This window comes from Dermacentor silvarum, chromosome 9, assembly GCF_013339745.2.
Source record: "Dermacentor silvarum isolate Dsil-2018 chromosome 9, BIME_Dsil_1.4, whole genome shotgun sequence".
In the NCBI taxonomy this organism is placed as follows: domain Eukaryota; kingdom Metazoa; phylum Arthropoda; class Arachnida; order Ixodida; family Ixodidae; genus Dermacentor; species Dermacentor silvarum.
Genome location: NC_051162.1, coordinates 69,065,513 through 69,084,914, shown reverse-complemented (window position 1 = coordinate 69,084,914; position 19,402 = coordinate 69,065,513). Strand labels below are relative to the sequence as shown.

The following is a 19,402-nucleotide window of genomic DNA, read 5'->3' as shown; positions in this document are numbered from 1 at the left end:
TTAGTCTAGGTGTCAGCTAAGTAAACACGATCTCACCAATGTTATTCACTACTTACTGGCAAGGTGCATAAAAATACTGGATTATCCGCAGTTTGGTTATGGAATAGTGACATTTCTTCAATAAACTTGTTGCTTACTGATTAGTATGTCTTTTGCACTAACTAATGAGGTGAGTTACAAAACAAATAACAAACCCGACATGGCAAACCTCAAGGCAGGTTTGACGTAATAGTTCAGTGGCAACCCACCAGGAGGAGAAACGTAAAGGGTAAAAGAGACATCCACCCAATCGTAGCAATTGCTACAAAGGAAACCGATACGGATTCTTCGAAAGAAAAGCCTCGCAGTTGAAGAGAAATTCGTCCTCGTTCGGGACTCGAACCCGGGACCACCGCCTTTCCGGGCAGCCGCTCTACCATCAGAGCTAACCAGGCTGCTTGCAGGTGGCAGGGCAAAGTCGAATTTATCAACAAATCAAAGCAAAGACAAGTGTTTGATTTAATAGTTCAGCGGAAACCCGCTAGGAGTAAGACGTAATTAAAGGGTAACTACTTTACCCTTAAAATGGTAAAGGGTAATTACTTCCCCCTTTACCCTTTAATTACCTCTATCCTCCTAGCGGGTTTCCGCTGAACTGTTATGTCAAACACTGGTCTTTGCTTTGAGTTGTTGATAAATTCGACTGCGCCCTGTCATCTGCTACCCGCCTGGTTAGCTATGATGGTAGAGCGGCTGCCCCGCAAGCGCGGTGGTGCTAGGTTCGAGTCCCAGACCAGGACGAATTTTCCTTCGACGGGAAGGCTTTTCTTTGGAGTAACCCGCATGGGTTTCCTTTGTAGCAATGGCTACGATTTTGTTGATGTCACATTTACGCTTTAATCAACGCAGATTTCAATAAATATATGCCAGAAGACTAAGGCAATATTGTTTAACCTCAAAAGTAACAAAATGTTATCATTGGAGATCTCTTGAAGCACAAAGGGGTAGAATTATCCCCTTCATTCACGAATTATGATCTACAGTCAATAAATGTATGAAATTTATGCAATGTTGTGCCAAGGTGTTGCAGACTGCATTAAGGGCAAGTCAAGGTGGTAGCGCGACTCTGCATTTTCTGATGAGTCATCATAATTATAGAGCGATTCAGTGTCTAGTGTGCACTCTGTAATGACACGCTTCTTCATAAAAAAGAAGTTACTCACTAGTGCGAATTACCTGCACTAGTTAATTATTTGTTGCAAGCTTTACTAGAAAGAAAAAAAGATATTTTGCAATTACTACAGAAACGTCCCACGTCACACCTTCCGTCAAACACTGTAGTGCCTTCTCAAAAGCGATCTTCGGTATCTTTGGTAAGCAGAACGTAAGCAGAACGTTTAATTTACGCTAAGATTAGTTTTTGTAGTCTATACGTTGCTACGGTTGCACAGAAATGTCAAAAAATAGGTAACGTACACAAATGTGCACACGGTGACTGAAGGGGTTATCTCGACTTAGAAGCAAGAGATAAAAAGCTTTCTCAGGTGGCATATTTTACGAAACGGTTCATAGACTAATTATTCCCCTGACCTGCTCGCGTGATGCCAGTGTAAAACTCCTAATGGCCAAAGCCTGCCTGCCGTGCCTACAAATACGATTCTATGTGTCCAGGCATTGCCTTTGTAGCAAATTCTATCATTTATTACTACTCCGCAGCTATGTTATTGCACCCGCCCTGTGGGCCTTCAGGCGTAACAGCCACCGGAGGCCGGTTCACCTCCCTACACAGTTACAAAAGCCCAACTACACTCCGTTTGTGTACGCCCCGCCATGGACTGAAATTATATTTCGGCGGATGTTGTTCATTTATTGTTCATTGTAACCATACGAACTTGCAGGCTGCTATCACGCCTTTATTTTTTAACACTATCATTATATCTACTCCTCATGTAGAATCTTCACCTTGCGGCGTCTTTGAGATATCCTAGATAAAAATAAATAAATAGGTAATTGTGTTCCAGCGCATACACCGGTAGCCTGAAGAATAAAGACGAGTTTATCGCTATCACAATAACGGAACGTTTACAGCCAGTGAATCCCAACGCTGGTTGTCTCATCGAGATCACATATACGAGAAATAACGCTGATTTCTTGTCAGAAGTTCAACTGCTATCAAGAAGTGATCAAACAAAAAATGGCCGACATAATATTAGGTAACCGTACGAAGCCTGCGTGAACTACAATATTAAAAGACAGGTATCTGTCACTCGATATGCCATTAGGTTAACGGATAAAACCTTTGAAGGGGTCGCGGTTATGCACATATTATATAATCTGGACTATCAGTGCAATAAAACTATAGTAAGGCGTGATCAATAAAACATTGAGCATCACCTTATTTGGGAAAGAAATACTTTGTTGTCATTGAAGTTTTATATGATTGTGAAAGAATGCATCGGCATCGGCAACAGAACACTATGAATGGACACTCTCAAATCTGTCTAACAAAATCATGGACATCACGCCGCAGGCGACATAAAGGAAATAAAGTACCTTGAAGGTGTACGAAGTATACTACTACGTATCACTATGTAGATTTTGCCGGAATGGTGAACGGCTGGACAGTAAATAAACGCAAAAACTAGAAAAGCATTTTCCTCGTCCATTTTGGGCTGTTTTGTCTCTTATTCAAATATAATCCGTGCTCGTAAATTGAATGACTAATTCTTCGTATTATAAAACCCGTAACATTTATTCTCCGCTTTGGGTCACACTGCCCACGATATTAATTGTTTCAACTGCACGAAATTCTTATGGCAACACTTACATACACCGCACGTGCGTTCACACTCTTGCAATGTGGGAAAATTATTCCCTCTGTATGTGCATCCCTGCTGCGGAAGGCACATTCCCTTGAATAGGTCGAAGTAGTAAATGGTGGTTCTTTGACGACGAGCGCACGGTACGGCAGGCCGCTGAATAAAGCAGTTGATCACTGCAAATGCAGAGAAACATGGATAAGTACAGCTGACACGTGTTAATGTGGAAATAATTTTTTGTGAAGGAAATACTACAATGGAGGCATTCCTACAGAGTACTTTTATGGGGGTACATAAAGGCACTTTCAGCCCTTTTATCATGGAACCCAAAGCAATTGCCTTTATGAGAAACCTGCTTTACCATGCTACAGATAGAACAACTAGATATGTACTGGCCCGGGTATAATTAGAAGAATAAACTATAGATATGGCATAGATAAACACCTTCGTCTTGGTTTCCTTCCGGCTACTTGTACGATTAGTTTTATATCCATAAAATAATATTCTCTTTCGCAAGCATATGAATGAAACATTGAACACTTTCTAGCAATTATGATAAAATAAATAACATTATATCGGGAGCTAAGTAATGTATTCTTGGCCAAATGCATAAGGTATTTCGTTGATTACAATGTACTCCCATAGAGTTTCTCACTATATTACCTAGAGGAAAATCTGGCGCTGCTGCGCTGTGGTACGCTTGGGAATGCCGGTATATTGTGACTTCGGAATGGCATCGTTCTTAGCGAGATAAAACGCCTTGAAGAGGCGCCTGGCTTGCACCGTTCCGTTTGTCACAGTGATTAATTTCCCGCGGAAACAGCCCGTAAAAAGCTGTTCTATCTTTATTATTAAAAACATATTTTCTTTAAATCTGAGGACTTATTATTGGATGTACAATTATATGAAACGTAAAAAATATCAGCTGGCCGCTAAACTTTGAGGACAGACGACAAGATGCTCGCTCGCTTTGGAACAACTTGTCGTGTGTTCTTGCTTTTCTTCGGTTGATTCTGCATTGAAGGTGAATAAACTTTATTGAGAGATGTAATATGGGTGAATGAAAGCCGTTTATGTAAATTTATTTTGAGAACGCAGTTTTTGTGTTGCCATATCCACGTTTCAAACGAAGCCTCGTACAACACCAGCGAACACAAGCCTTGCAGACACATATCCCGTCATTCCCATGACAGCACAGCGCCCTTTAAGAAACTCGCATAGACGGTAGCGCCAGATTACCCTCTAGGTGTAATAGTGAGAAACTCGATGTCTACTCCCAAATGAAAGCTCCCTAAACCTGGCTGTATTTGTTTGCTAGTTTTTGTATCGTATTTTTGTGTATAACGACAATATACACTTGCTAAGAAGTATTTCATTTGAGATTGTTCCTACAACATAGGTTTTTCAAGGCGCGTAGCATCGTACAGAAATATCGATATTGTCCAATTAATTTATCATCCCACATAGCATATATTTGCAGTAGGGGTTAAACCTGGGCGAGCTTGTTTAAGTATATGGCGGCTGAGAATAAATGAGCGGCCGCGTTTTTTTTTTTTTTTAAGAGCCGTCCGGGTCAGGGTTGCGGGTGCGTCGAGCACACGTGAGAAATCGGCAAATATCGCGACTCTCTATCCTGGTGCGGACTATAGCGTGCTGCGTAGTCGATCAGAAACTGGTACGCCGAGATGTCGGAAGAAAGCGGTTTTGACGCCTTCGTACACGTCCTTGTGCGGCGGCGGAAGTTCAAAACGAGAGAAGACGTTGGTGGAAATCTCTCGCTTGAGGAGAAGGTACCACCTTATCCTCAAGCAGTTACACGTCATTGACGTGCAGCTGGGCCTATAACTGCGTGAACCACACGAAAGGGCTGCGCGGTTGGTAGCGCTACAGCTGCACATGCCAAGGGCTGTCAAGAATTGGTGGGCACCACTCTTCTTTCAGCTGGTCTATAGCTGCAGGTGGGGGTTGGTGGCTGGCAGTGCTTAGCTGGTCCTTCTTGTTCTTCTGGTTAGGATGTCTGAGGTCACCAGTTATGTGGCGGCCCAGAGGAGATAATCGGCAACGTTTATTGAGGGAGCCGGCCCAGCCATGGCTGCGGGTATGTCGAACACGGTTGACGAATCCGCGAATATCGCGACCGTCTAGCTGGGCGCCGAACGCGTTCTCCTGCACTGCAGAGCAAACTTCATCTTCGTCGCCACCACATTAACGGCGGCTCAACAATTCCTTTATGAGGGTAGCGCAAAACGGACGTCTGTGCTTGTGCTAGAGTGTACTACAATGGGGGAGTGGGTCGAACGGACGGCCTTGGCAAGCGCCAAGGGTGAAGCAAAAAACGCGGAAAATGTGGCGGCGCTGCCGTCGCCTTTATTTGAATCTCCGGCCAATAAACGTTGGCTCTCACTGTTTCGGCAGCGCTTATTGGCTAAGGCGAGCTCACGGGCTGAGTAGCTGTCGTCTGCTCGACGCACCGTCGTTGGTACGTCGTTTGCGTTCTTTCCTGCCGCCTTTTTTCATTTTATTTACAATAGATCGGTGCGGAATAATCTCAGTGTTCCCACCACCAAGTATCCGCCTGTCAAAGCTCCACGCAGCTGCGGTAGGGTCTCCAACACGACAAGCGTCCAGCCGGCACTCGAGGCTGCTCATTCAGGAGAAAGCGACGGTGCCGCCACCAACTTTGCCATAAAAAAAGCCTCAACGGGGAGCGTTCGTTGGACCCACTCCCCCAATCTAGTACACTCTATTTGTGCTTCTTTTCTTTGTGCCGCCATTTCTTTTGCGCTGACACCCTACATTCCTTATATATGAACCAATACATTGAAGGTTCTGCAATAGCTACAACTGGAATATCTGAGAAACTTTCCGCCAAAGTAGAATATGAGCTTTTGGTGACGAAAATAATTTTTGTCAAAAGAAGAAGCTGTGTTTCGAACTCAAAGAGCAGCCACGCTTAAGGGGAAGAGTAACTGATAACAATATTTCAGCGTTGAGCAGCATGCGCAATCAACAAATTAGTGGCTCACCGCTTCTGCATATCCAGCTGCATTCCCATCCTGTTTTGAATGGTGCCTCCGCGTTACAAGTACTCTTGCAGACACTCGATCCATGGTCGAAGTAATACTTCGCTGTACTGCAGTTCTTTAGTATGGTCGCTTGTACCTGATAGCGGCACCTGGAATCTTAAGCGAGGTGAAAAATGAAAAGATTGCAATCAGAAAAGAACAGTTGTAAACAAACGGTATCAATGTATTTAATGCGCAGTTGGATTACTTGTTGGCATGAGCTTGAGCGAAGCCATATCGGAATCATTGAAACCTTACTGTACCCTGTTCATATGCCTAAATATGTACCACGAGCCACACGGAAGAAATAAAAGCGCTGTTCCAATTCAACAAGAACTGGGTTTCCTTAAAACTGAACTTCCTAATGCTGTATATTTGAAAAACAACTCCTTCGGCGTTGCTAATCTTCGTATTACTTCAGCAAGTAGTTATGGCAATGGCAATTACCACACAATATGAAATGTATGCAAACTTAATGTGAGTTCTTTCTCTCTATACTGAATTAGTTCTGCGTGGTTCGTTTAGCGTTCACAAGAGATGAATGTATATCTTGTTCTTGCTGCAATTTTCTATAACATATAGTGGGCCATTTTATCTCCAAAATATTTGTATCATGCATAAAAATAGTTTGGCAACAAGTACCGCGACATAACATTTTCAATTTCTTTCAATAGAAAAAAATTCTTCATTCAAAGTTAACGGAATTCATTAGCAAACATAACCTATTTTGTGACGCACAATACGGTTTTAGAAAAAATCGATCTACTGAACTTGCGCTACTTGACCAGAAAGAGTTTATTCTAAATAGCATAGAAAGTAAACAATTAGTGATTGGTGTTTTCGGGGATTTCAGCAAGGCTTTCGATTCTCTGAATAGAAATTTGCTTTTACAAAAATTAGATTTATACGGTGTACGCGGTGTCGCCTTAGATATTTTTGGCTCGTATTTAAGCGAAAGGAAACAATATGTATGTATAAATTATTTTGCTTCGACGATTAAATCAAATTCTCTCGGTGTTCCTCAGGGCAGTATCTTAGGGCCTTTTCTTTTCAATTTATTCATAAATGATGTTGTAAACATAGATTGTTCAGCAAAATTTATCGTTTATGCTGATGACACGAGTGTATTTTTTGCAGACGAAGATATTAACCAGTTAATCCAAAGAGGCAATCATATCTTACAGAAGTTATATGACTGGACTTGCTCTAATGGTCTAGTAATAATTGCAGAAAAAACTAAGGCGGTTATTACTATTACTATAGCACAAGGCAAGCAGGTGCATGTAACTTCTTCTCTGTATCTTAATAACGATATTATCCAAATTATCGATCATGTTAAAACTTTAGGTGTCATATTTCGAGTAACATGTTATGGTACACACATGTACAGCAGGTAGTAACAAAAACTGCACGTATACTTGGTATAATTTATCGCAGCCATTATCTACTTCCATTGAAAACAATACTTATTATTTACCATTTGTTGTTTCTATCCTATGCTCACTACTGTTTTCTCGTATGGGGTGACATAACGCAAACAAACATTGATAAGCTTACAAGACTTCAAAATAGAGTTCTTAAAAATTGTTGCTAAAAAGAGTCTAATCATTATGTAAGTTACATACAAGAACAATATAAGCTAATAGGTGTGCAGAGTCTTTACAATTACAACATTTGTAAGACGATAAAGAAAGAACTTAGACAAAGAAGAATAATTTCTGATCTAGCCAACCTGAAACCCACTGGGCGTAAATATGATACACGCCAGCATGATCGTTGGTTAGTGCCTCGTTCATGTACTAACTATGGTGACGAGATGCTACACAATGTTATTCCAAAGATGTCAAATTTTCTTAGTGGTATTATATGAACATAGAAAATATGACTTCAATGGACGCTATTGCATTGTTTTTATAATTTTATAGCTAATTTATACCAGCTATTCATTATATGTGTGATGTATCCAATTGTATCACTGTAATCCAGTTATGTCTTTTCAACATGCGTATATATTTCCCCTTTCTCTTCTATTTTGCGACGCTTTGTAAATAACTATTGTATCCTGTTACACTTTATTTTTTGTAATAATTCTGTATTATTGTTATTTTAAAAGTTATCATATCTCCTGCTTGGTATATAATGTTTTGTTCGCTATTAGATGTCACTGCTTTGCAGCCCTTTTGTAGGTAGTGGGAGCTAGTCAAGCTGCTATTACGCAGCTTTTACTCCCGCCATCCTTCATGTATGATACATGAAAATAAAGATTCAATTCAATTCAATTACTACTGTAAACAACAAATTCATGACTTTGCACATTATGGCTACAGTTCTAACTAGCATAGCGTTTCTCAGAAGAGTCGCCGTTATTAGTGAGCAAATTTTACCGGTTCTGTAATATATGTTACTCGTGGAGTTTCGGACTTCTGTGCCAGCTGCCGTGGAACCTGTGATGCCTGTAGGATATTCGACTCCCGCTTCATGGCGTCCCTGTTGAGCCAGTGACTCCAGCGGTGTTTTCAGTAACAGCGCCGGGGCCCGGTGAGTAATTTGTGACACCAGCTGCATGCCCAACTCCTGCATTTAGGCCATGCGTAGATGACCTAATATCAGTTGCGTATCCGACCGGGGATTCCTTAATGACAATGGAATTCGTTATGTGCTTGGTTGTGCAACTTCTACTTGCTTTATCAAAGTTAGAATATGGATGCTCTATTTGAGATCCGTCTGGCTCCGCATTAATCATCGTCTTATATGAATCATATATGGATCATAAATTATTTATATGTGAATAAGTTATGAACCGCACCGCAGGATACGTGTTTTGTAAATGCTCTCGCTGCGTAAGTGTTTCATGAATGAAAGCTAATTTAGGTCTGCCACCAATCAATCGCGCCGCAAGTGTTTCCGCTCAACTTAATTCACAAAACTATATGCTCTCACATAACTAGTAAAAATTGAATTTCGTTCCCCACAGGTTATCTATCCTCACGGCTGGAGAATAATTTTTCAAGGTTAAAATTTCGTTATGCCACAATGACGCTTTCCATGCTTCTTGTTTGTCGCGAACAAGCAGTGACTGAACCACCAATAAATAAGAGCTCAGTAGGTTTTCACATTAATTTTCTGGTTCCGCCGTGACACATTCGGCAGAATGAGTCAGAGCCGCAGAGCTTGCTATTCCAGTAACGTGGCTAGGGTATGACACCAGGCTAATTTTTGTACCGTCTTGCTAACTAGCCCAAAACGAGGCAAAGGACGGCAAAAAAGTCTTGAAACTATCATTTACAGCTTTTTCGCCACCCCTTGCATGGCTAAGACTGCGTGGCTAGTCCTAGCCACATGCGTCGGTACGACTGGAACCACTGGAACCCTCCTGGCGCATTGGATACTAGAAACTTTGCAATATATGTGAGATTTTCGAAACATGCACTCTTGCCTTGGGAAGAAACAGCGACTTCCGTCGGGTATCCGCCTGGTGTTGCATTACTTAATGTAGGGATGACCGGAGGAGTTCTCTGATTCGTGTAAGGCCCTTGATGCTGCTGGTTCCACGTTTGGTTGTCTCTTGCGCCGAATTGGGTACCAGTTGTTTCTTCTCCAGGTTCTTGCGATCATGCGTATTATATACTAATGATTACGAAATACATGCAGACAGTTATTTTCAAAACAAACAATAAAGAACATGTTAGAACTCAACGAAAAAAATTATATGCGATGTCAAATTTACGCCAACAACTTACATTTAGAATCAGGAGAAATATTATGGCGGAACCTATTCAAAATCGGAGATAGATAGAGTCAAAATCGGAGATAGCTTTCTTGTCTAACAAGCTACGCATCCTTATGTTATCTGTTAATCCCGAAACCTCATGAGGTTTCAGGATTAAAATATAACTTGAGGATACGCAGACACACAAAGAGGCATCTTCACAGCCAACCGCAATGCCGAATCATACCACGACGCAATGTATATTCTTGTTCTCACTGCACTCTAGTTGAAACTTAGTAGCAACGCCTACTCTCCCAATATACTGGCTGCATTTTTCGTTTTCAATGGCTATCCATTAAGCAGCAGCGCTCGACGCGGACGTGTCGATTAGGAGTGGGACGCTATCGATTTCATATATTAACGCGATCGCGATAAGGGCCCCGTGTCGCAGAAAATCCGGCGTCGGTGTCAGCGTGAATGTCGGCGTCTGTGGCGGAGAAAATCATCCCGAACCACCCCGACCGTGCAGGCCCTGCGCGTGGTGCAAGGTGTTAGTGAACCGAAATTCAATTTATCACAGTGAAATCCGTCAGAAAAATGTTAAAATACGACTTAACCACAACCTACCGGCTTCGGATTGTTATTTGAATGTACTAGAAAACATCATTCACAGAGGCTCTGTTACCTATCTGGAAGGAGCATCGGTTCCTGAGGATATTCATGAGCTTCTTCAGAATGGCCCCAAATACACTTTGGAGCCTTGTGTCAGCGGCCATGAACTTCTTGCCACTGTACGCCGTGTAGCAGAGAAAGCTGACAAAGATGAGAAGCAACGGTGTCTGTTTGAAGGGATCGACGCTCTACGCAAGGTAAATGGCAATCAACACAAAAGCGCAGTAACCGTGTCCTTCACCGTGTCGTGGACCACTTCATCGATAACCATTTGACTCTACTTCAAGCGGACAAAGAGGGAGGGTTTGTGGTCCTTCCCACAAGCACCTTCGGCAAGAAAGCATTGACTGCAGTGGCCAAGAACTTCCAGCCTACGCAACGGAATCACTCAAATCTGAAGTCTTCAGCTGTTAGTTTCCTAAAGGCCAATAATTTGTTAACCCTCTCTTAAAAGGTGAAGAAATGCAAAGGAAATCATCTCCAAGTGTTCTTCACTGCAAAAACCCACAAGGTTGAGTGCCCGTTAAGGGCTATCGTTACAGAGGCAGGCACGTGGCAGAAAGTGGTGGGTCAGTTTTTGCAGCTTCACTTGCAGTCCCTTTCCGTTCCGGACCCTTACAGTGTAGTGAATGCTTCGGCAGTAGTTGAAGTGCTCAGCAATGACATTCCTGGTGCCAACAGTGCCTTTTCTGTGGACATAGAGGACTTGTTTTATAGCATACCTCATGGTGAACTGTTTGCTGCGGTGCGTGAACTGATTGATCAGAATGGCCTAGTCGCCTTCCAAAATGCTTGTGAAGTCTCTGTTGATGCTTTCTTGGAACTGTTAACAGTGTACCTTTCCTCCACCCTAGTAGTTTTCAAGGACTCCCTCTTCATACAGAAAAAAGGAATCTGTATAGGGGCTAGCGTCGCACCAGTCCTATGCGAGATATTTTTAGCGAAGTTTGACAACTTACTTCAAGGCTCTCTTTTGACAAACGTGTGTGCCAAGTTTTCAGATAGGTTGATGATTTCTTGATTATTTTAAATCTTTCACCGAATGACTCCTTGCCTGTCATAGTAGACCAGGTCTTAACGGTTTTTAAGGCTTGTTCAAGTGCACTTTGCTTCAAACAAGAATTGCCTACTAACCACTCAATTAGATTTTTAGAAATTGAACTAACTTTTCTTGACGATGGCCATGTGTGCTGGTGCTTCTTGCCGAGGAGTAAAAAGGCGTTGTTACCGTACGCGTCCGCTCACTCTAAAGTCGTTAAGAGAGGGATTGCTATGAATTGTTTTCGAAATGCCTTGCAAAAGAGTTGCCACCACAGCATAAAATCAAGTTTTGACAACGAGTTCGATCGTTTGGCGGCCGCTGGTTTCCCAAGAGCGCTTTTGAAGGCAGTGGCAGAAACGTTGCTGCAAAAGATTAAGAGGCAAGAGCGAAAAAGGGCTGACCCAACGGCGGCTGAACGGAATAAACTTGAAGTGATGCGTTATGTACATAGGGTCTCCCACAACGTCAAGAAAGTTGCTGCGAGGCAGGGCGTTAACGTTGTTTTTTCTGCTCCCTGCAAACTTTCAGGCCTTTGCTCACGCGTGGCGCGCGGCAGAAATAGACCCCCCGCGTGTCATGACAACGGTTACATTTCTTGTGCTACACGTGTGGTGTATGAGCTTCCGCTGATTTGTGAAAAAGTTGACATCGGTCAAACAGGCCGGTGTATTAATGAGAGGCTGCGAGAACACTACAATTCTTGGAATTCCTCTGATGGAGCAAATCTGCCTCGCCATTGTCGGGAATGCGGCTGCGTCCCGCTTTTTTCCAATGTTAAAATCCTTGGTAAGGGCAAGGGCAAGACGGAGCGCGAAATTCTCGAAGCTTACCATATCAATTTGCAAGGGGATAATTGCATCAGTTCTACCTCTCTCTCACTGATGCAGAAGGAACTTAGTTTCCTATCGCACTGGCGTTAGCTACGTGGTGTTTTGCAATCACCTTTGTTCGTGTGTGGGTGTCGGCTTTTGAGCTGCGCATGCTCGCCGGGTTTTCCTGAGAGACGGGGTTCTTCAATAAAGCACAGTTGTTAGTCCAGTCGTCGTGTGTGCCATGTCTATTTCTCTGTCCTTCGTTTTTTGACTGGTTTTTACTTTTCATCATTCTGTTACAAGGAAACTCAAACACAAACCCCCTTGCCCAGAATTTCTACCATGCGCGCTCGCGTATGCTATTTGCAAAAATCATATCCAGATGGCGCTCGCTTCCTCAGCATTTGAGGCTCGAGCCGGTTGCCTAAGGACGAAAACATATCGGAACAAATACTTGAAACTAGATGAGACATGTGTATGCTGCAGTAAAGATCCAGAGACCACTCAGCACATCCTAATGGAATGCGACGGGATCCACCCAGCGAGAACCGTAGGTAACGTGCAACTCCCAGAAGCGCTTGGGTTTAAAGTGGAAGGAAACATAAACAGATTAGCCGTAGAGATCAGTAAGAGACGATTAGAGTACTGGTGAAAAAAGGCAGGGAAAAGATGGATACGACCTGATCTCTTAAAATCATAGGCAGCGGTACAAGGAAAATTTTTGAGAAAGAAAAATAATGAGAGGTATACAAAAATGCTATACAAAGAACATGTATAGTGTACCTGATTAAATCAAGCAGGCTAGGTGACTATTTGTCGCCGCCCCGTTTCAAAAGGGATGCCAATAAATCATCATCGGTCTAATTGGGACTTGGCCTGCCTAATACGTTTTGGACCCGCGCGCGCGTCGGGGCAAAAGCAAATAAATATTAAAATAACAGAAAAGGTTCTAGGGCCTTCACATTTTAATTTAGGACGACTTATATTGCCCCTGGAAAAACGCCTTTCCAGCAATGCGTTTCTGTTTAAAAGTGAAGCCGACTTTAAGGGGATCGGTGTAAGCTTGGCCTTTGTCAGCTGGCTTTCCGATGTTCTTTGAAACAGACTCAAAGAAAAATGCGACGCGAACGGTTCTCCATAAAGCTATCGCGTTCTGCTCTTAAAGGCGAAGCTTAAGCGTCCTCCAATTTTTTCGAACTACTACCCTTTCCGTGAAATTCACACACCTATTCTGGGGTATTGGCCAAGACTTGACACATGCCAACATCACATACGCAGTGTGAAGTTGTCTGTTCGGACACATATCCAATGTTACATACTAACAGAACCAAGCTATTTACTAGCCCACACAGCGGGCAGCAACTTGACTATTCAGGCACATACTCAGTGGCTCATGTTGTCTCTTCGGTAGGGCAGCAGCCAGCACATACTGAGTGGCTCAAACAAGCTGACAACCTTTGTGGCTGATTATGTGCCACTGCTTATTGTGTGAGGTTGTCGAACCATCCAATATGACGAAAGTTGCTCAAGAAACTGTTTATTTATTAAATCTTGTTTTACACACACTGTGGACTCTTAAGGCCAAAATTATGGCTGATATATTTTCTAAATTTATCACTTCCAAGTAGAAGGACGTTAAACACGGATACTTCGTGAGACCCTATAGCAAAAAAAAAAAAAAAAAAACAGAAACAAACAAAGGATCGGCGGCACCCATCTCACGATGGCTGTCGGAGTTAATGTGACTAACATTGAATTAAAGTAGTGACACACCGTTATATCACCGCCATACCGCGACATCTATAAGCCGTGTACTATTGCTGCGCTATTCTCTCCCGCTTCTCCCTCGACACGCTTCACCATCTAGCGGTATATTCGCGCGGTCGCATTCCTTCACTTTAAGTGGCCTTCGGGATTGTACTGGTGTTGCCCCAGTGTGCGCTAACGCTAAGAAATATTCATTCACTGCCTGCTGACTTTCGTGGAGCAGCTCAAAAGTGTCAGGCTGCTTGGTTTGAGGAACCCGTTTAACGCGTGCACCAATTCGCTCACATTAAAAGTTTGAATACTTTTTTTGAATTGCACTCCTAAATGGCTTGATCGATCAATAAAAATACAAAGGTTGACAGAAGTTTGCTAAATTTAGTAATCGCTTTAAAAGAGAACTAACCTGACGCAGCTTAGCGACGGGACTGCGACAGGACCTTTCTCTAAAGTTACGCTCTCTCTTGGGCATGCAGGTAAGACAATGAAAATGATGTGAATAAAGAGTGCACGAAGTTTGAGACCATAAACTTCTTAATCATTCAAGAAAGAATAGCATTTAGGCATCTGATAGAAACGTAATAATTCTAACTGCTGGGTGGCAAAATTTTGTAGTAATTTGTATTCGTAATAAACAAGGGCACCTGCGTCATATAGAATTCGGTGATACTTTGAGCATGAGACATGGTCTGATGTGTAGGTACTGATATTCCAAAAGATTTAGAGAAAACTAACTGAAATTAAGGAAATGCAGACCCGCCGTGGTTGCTCAGTGGCTAAGGTGTTGGGCTGATGAGCACAAGGTCGCGGAATCGAATCCCGGCCACGGCGGCCGCATTTCGATGGGGGCGAAATGCGAAAACACCCGTGTACTTAGATTTAGGTGCACGTTACAGAACCCCGGGCTGTCTAAATTCCGGTGCCCCCCCATCCCAGCGTGCCTCATAATGAGATCAGTGGTTTTGGCACGTGAAACTCCATAATTTAATTTTAAAGAAAATGCAGCTTTATTGCGTATGTGCTCTGAAGCACTTTGACGCACGTTGCAAATTAAAAAATGATTAGTGTAGCAGTTATAGTGAAGTAAAACGGTACCATGCCACGGCATAAGTAAAAAAAAAACTCTTATCGACTCTGTGCTTTCGATGATTTCATGCCCTTTAGATTGAAATAACCCTGAACTTAACCGCGTGAACAGCCGTTGCTAGCGCCAATTATGTCAGCAGTTCATGGGTATACTTACTTACACCGCAAGTGCGTTCGCACTCCCCTAAAGTAGGAAAGTTGTTTCCGTTGTATGTGCATCCTCTCTCGGCAAGACAGCGTCCTTTATTGATGTCAAAATAGTACACAGTGACCGTTGGAACATCGCCACAGCTATGAGGACGCCGTGGAATGAAGCAGACGACAACTAAAATACAAGAAAAAAAGTGTTGCTGGCGATTGAAGACAAACACGTGTTTTACATTTCTGCTGAAGTAACAACAGCATAAACACTGTAACTATGCGAAAACAAATGCAGTTAAAGACAAAAGAATTGTGAGATCGCGCGATCATTAAAAAAAATCGGAGACGTGAAGCTTACTCTAGGTCTTTCGTCTGGAGATAAAAATATATATGAGCTAGTATGTAACCTTTTTTAGTGCCAGCTCCACATTTCGACATCGTTCACAAGGAAGTGTAACATTACGTCGCCCATTTTCCGCGCAGCACTAGCAATATATCTTCACAAGAATTCGTAGTTTGGACGTAATAAACACATTTTTGACAAGAAGTGAAGATTCTAGTATTTCTAGAGCAGATCTTCAACATACCTAACCGTATAGCATAATTGTATCAGCCATGAGAAATTGTAAAAAAGTTATTCAACAGTTGAGTTTTCAAAGTGCATGCTGTGCCACAGCGTAGGGCGAACGATTTTTTTTTGCAGAAATAGTTTGCACTAAATAGCTTCAAGTAGCATAGCATCCGTTTTAAAGGGAGCGTTGAAAAATATGAATGTTAGGCTTCATTGTAAGCATTCTTTGGTTTTGCGTATAAACAAGTAATTTTGCTGTAAGACTGCTTGGTATCAACCAGGATGAAAGCTCAAATGCAAGACAAATATCACCCGCAATCCCTAAATATGTAAATAAGACATGCAACTGCCAAATGGAAACAGCTAGCAAATTCAATAAACACGTCTTTTGAAAGAATAAATAGAACTACACTTGGCCGAAATATTGTAATTATGCCTTTTTTTACAACGGCATGGTTCACTGCAATTGTTGCCCATTTGCAAATGGGGTATGTACTATAAGCTAATCCAAGGTGATCATCAACCTCAAACAAGTGAAAGCGGGATATATTCTTACCACTTCTGCATCTCCTGCTGCATTTTGAACTTGATTCAAATGGCGCGTCGTCGGTACAAGTGCGCTTGCAAAGCTTGGATTGTCTGTCAAAGTAATACCCCACCGAAGCGCAGTCTTCTGCTTTGGACTCAGAGAAACGGACACTGCACCTGTCATCTCCAGGAGAGATGAAAGAGAACCGTGAAACAGTCAAAATTACGCCATATAGTCTGCTATGCAACCGTGAAATGTGTGCTTGACCGTTTGAAGCATCAAGGCACGCTTAAAGCGGTTTCAATAAGATTTCAATGTAATTACGTACATTGTCATAGAGATGCTATCGTCAGCCTATGAAAGCCTGCTTAGGGACAATGCTCCTTTCTAATTCCTTTGCATATGATATCGCCCGGAGAACGTGGTGGAAGCATTGTGCTACGAGGCTAAGAACTTTCCCTGATGAGGAGAAAGCGCTCGGGTAAACACGCGCGTAATTCACCTCACTTCGAGGTACGACTCGCCTTCCAACAAGTCTTAGCCAGCGTGGGCGTGGACGACTAGGTACTGCACGTGTCTGGCGCGTACGCCAATGGACACGTGCGCACAAAGCGGGTGTTGCTGTGGTCGACATCTTCAGGTTACGCGATACGGGGTTTTCTCGAGTTCTGTGTTTCTACGGCTGTCTCGAGGCTCGCGCGTTCAGTAAAGTCAGCGCCGACCATATAGTGTACTGCTGAGCCGACCATGCGCACAGCTGAGTGAGCTAATGGGATCAGTGTGGTGAGCCATGTGGCTGTTACGCTGGCAACACTCAGCGTCATTCGTAAAATTCATGCCAGATGCGTCGTGTGCTATCGTCGATGCACTGGCATGCATGGTCGCAAAACTTAAACATCGACTGTTGGCTAAAACTTTCGTACAACCAGTTTGTAACGGTTCTTCCAAATGGTTCCGGTTTGGTTTCAGCTGCAAGATGGGGGAAAATTATCCGCTCAGTTTGGTTACGGAGGAGCGGAAAATAACGGTTTAGCTTCCGTTTTCGGTTCGGTACCGGTTAGCCTCGACACCTTGCTGACAGGACGCGCAATGGGTGTGGTAAGTTGGACTATTGCTGTTAGCGAAAGCAATCGCGAAAGCAATCGCAAGCTTTTTCAGCCTGATACGGACAAATACGGAACGCAATTGGGAACCTTTATTTTCTGCTTTATCACAAATATGATAAAACTCGAGACACCGTAAAATAGCTTTGTTTTCTTGTCACTAATAAGCCCTGCATTTGCTGCTGCAGCGATTAGAACCTTGGTGATATGTACAGCTGTCCGTGCCGTGTTTCTTGCATACACAGTACCTAAAGAAGGCCATAGCTGGTGTTAGGAAGCCTTCGCTTGCATGCTGCGTGTTCTCAAACAACGCTTTATGAAGGTTCTTTCCAACTGCCTTAACACACTTTGGGACAATTGGCTAACAGGTGCGGATGTAAAGCCTAGTTTTCTTACTTATCGAATGAAGAACAATTTCACTTCTTTTGTACGTCGACGTCTCTGCCGGCGATCAGTGCTGAGCGAAGAACGCGCAGTGCATTGTACATTGTTAACTGAGCTGATGTTGCTGCTATTACAGGCACTGCTAAACCAAGATTTTATTTTCGCAGCCCTTGGGACAGAAGCAGTGCAATTCTCAAGTGCATAGACATTCTCGCTAAGCAAGTAAAACTATACTCCGTTTTACAGCGTGCAACGCTGCCAGGGCTACGGAGCTTCAGTGGCGCACCGACGGGGGGGGGGGGGGGGGGGGATTGGGGGGTTGGAACCCCCCCCCCCCCCTGAGGCCGACTTAACCCCCCCCCCCCTTTGTTTAACCCCTTTTCTTTCCTTGCGCATTTGAGTACTGCAACTAAGATGTAAGACGCGCAATCATCTGCACACTCGCAAAAAGCGCATTTTTTTGACAATTTCCCGTGAAGAAATCGAAATTAGTGCTGTTTAGATGGTATTGGCAGACTGTCAACCACCCCCCTGGCAGAGATCCTGGGTGCGCTACTGCGGAGCTTAATAGGGCGCTGCTTGTGGCGCGATAAATGCATAGTGCACAACGCTTTTCAAAGCAATAAAATTGATTGCACTGTGAACTCAAGTATAATAAGCACGATTTCATTACATTTTTGCTATTAGGCAAAGTTGATGCAAGCCTAAAGCTCCAATATTCAAAGCCTGTTGCTCTCAATATGCGTTTTGCGCCTTACGGATAGCAGACACAAAGTAAATGGCGTCTACGGCTTCGCCAGGAAGCGTGTCGCCTCCTCGCTTGTTTTGTAAGATACGATCAGCAATGTTTTCGAACCAATGCAAGCAATTTATAGTGAACGTCTATGCAGTGACAAAGACATGTGCACGCTTCCCGGAGAAGGCAATCCGCGAAATGTTTGATATTGTGAGTGCTCATACGGGAATGTCCGCTGGCACTCTCGCGAAGCATAAGACGCATGTTTCTTTATCCAAATGACCTCAACGAAATAAGGTGTCGTAAAGCTAGTCTATAAAGCTCTAGTTTCGTCAAGCATGGTAAATTTCACGCTACACGCTGTTCGGCTGAAGGTACTTTACATGTACGCTCATCTCGAGGTCGCACGCTTTTGAGAATATTCTGGAAATTGTTAACCAAGGCGACGACCTGCGATCGCTCAGCAGGATTACATTGTAGAGGTTACTTCATGTTATCGGCTTTAGGTTCGACAAAGGAAAATGAAAGCTGGTGCTCATCGAGAGCGACGACATCACTGCCTGGCGTCGAAGGTACTTGAGAGCCATCAAGGAATTGCGGAAGCAGGACAGGTACGCAGCATGCTTTATATTTTTGCGAATTAAATGCTTAGCTCATTTTACGGCGTTTTCTTGACAGTTTAAAGTTACGTGCGGTACTTTTTTTGCACAATAATGACTGCGATAGAGCGACACGTGGGTTATTTCGCGTTTGATTTGTACTTTCACCCTCCGGCAGGTCACTAATTTTCAGGACATAGTCCTGGAAATTAAGAATCCATGTAGGCGATCGACATGCTTGTCCAAGTTTCGTGCAGGATAATCATTTACATGCACAAAACGTGGGAGAAAGTTGGCAATACGAAGCAACAAGTATGCATGACGGCACAGTCACAGCATGACGGCATAGGTCACCTACTGAAGGGGCCTAACAACGCGTCCTGCAACCCCA

General features: G+C 43.2%; 1 protein-coding gene and 1 long non-coding RNA gene across 3 annotated transcripts in view; one reads left to right on the top strand and one right to left on the bottom strand.

Annotated features, from left to right (window-relative positions):
* The window catches only part of LOC119465301 (uncharacterized), a 28,543-nt gene that overhangs the window by 5,295 nt on the left and 3,846 nt on the right, over nucleotides 1-19,402 (bottom strand). Inside the window, exons 2-6 of one of the 2 annotated variants that reach the window (XM_049655684.1) lie at nucleotides 16,217-16,372; nucleotides 15,106-15,273; nucleotides 9,300-9,467; nucleotides 5,825-5,980; nucleotides 2,807-2,974 (exon numbers count right to left, since the gene is read on the bottom strand). In XM_049655684.1, coding sequence (XP_049511641.1) covers nucleotides 2,807-2,974; nucleotides 5,825-5,980; nucleotides 9,300-9,467; nucleotides 15,106-15,273; nucleotides 16,217-16,372 — 816 coding nt within the window. Of the gene's footprint in view, nucleotides 1-2,806; nucleotides 2,975-5,824; nucleotides 5,981-8,247; nucleotides 8,438-9,299; nucleotides 9,468-15,105; nucleotides 15,274-16,216; nucleotides 16,373-19,402 lie in introns of those variants that run through there. The other variant, XM_049655685.1, reaches the window with a different exon arrangement.
* The window catches only part of LOC125940031 (uncharacterized), a 27,746-nt gene continuing 26,013 nt past the window's right edge, over nucleotides 17,670-19,402 (top strand). The window contains exons 1-2 of the long non-coding RNA XR_007463253.1: nucleotides 17,670-17,898; nucleotides 18,919-19,023. This is a non-coding gene — a long non-coding RNA (uncharacterized LOC125940031). The remainder of the gene's footprint in view (nucleotides 17,899-18,918; nucleotides 19,024-19,402) is intronic.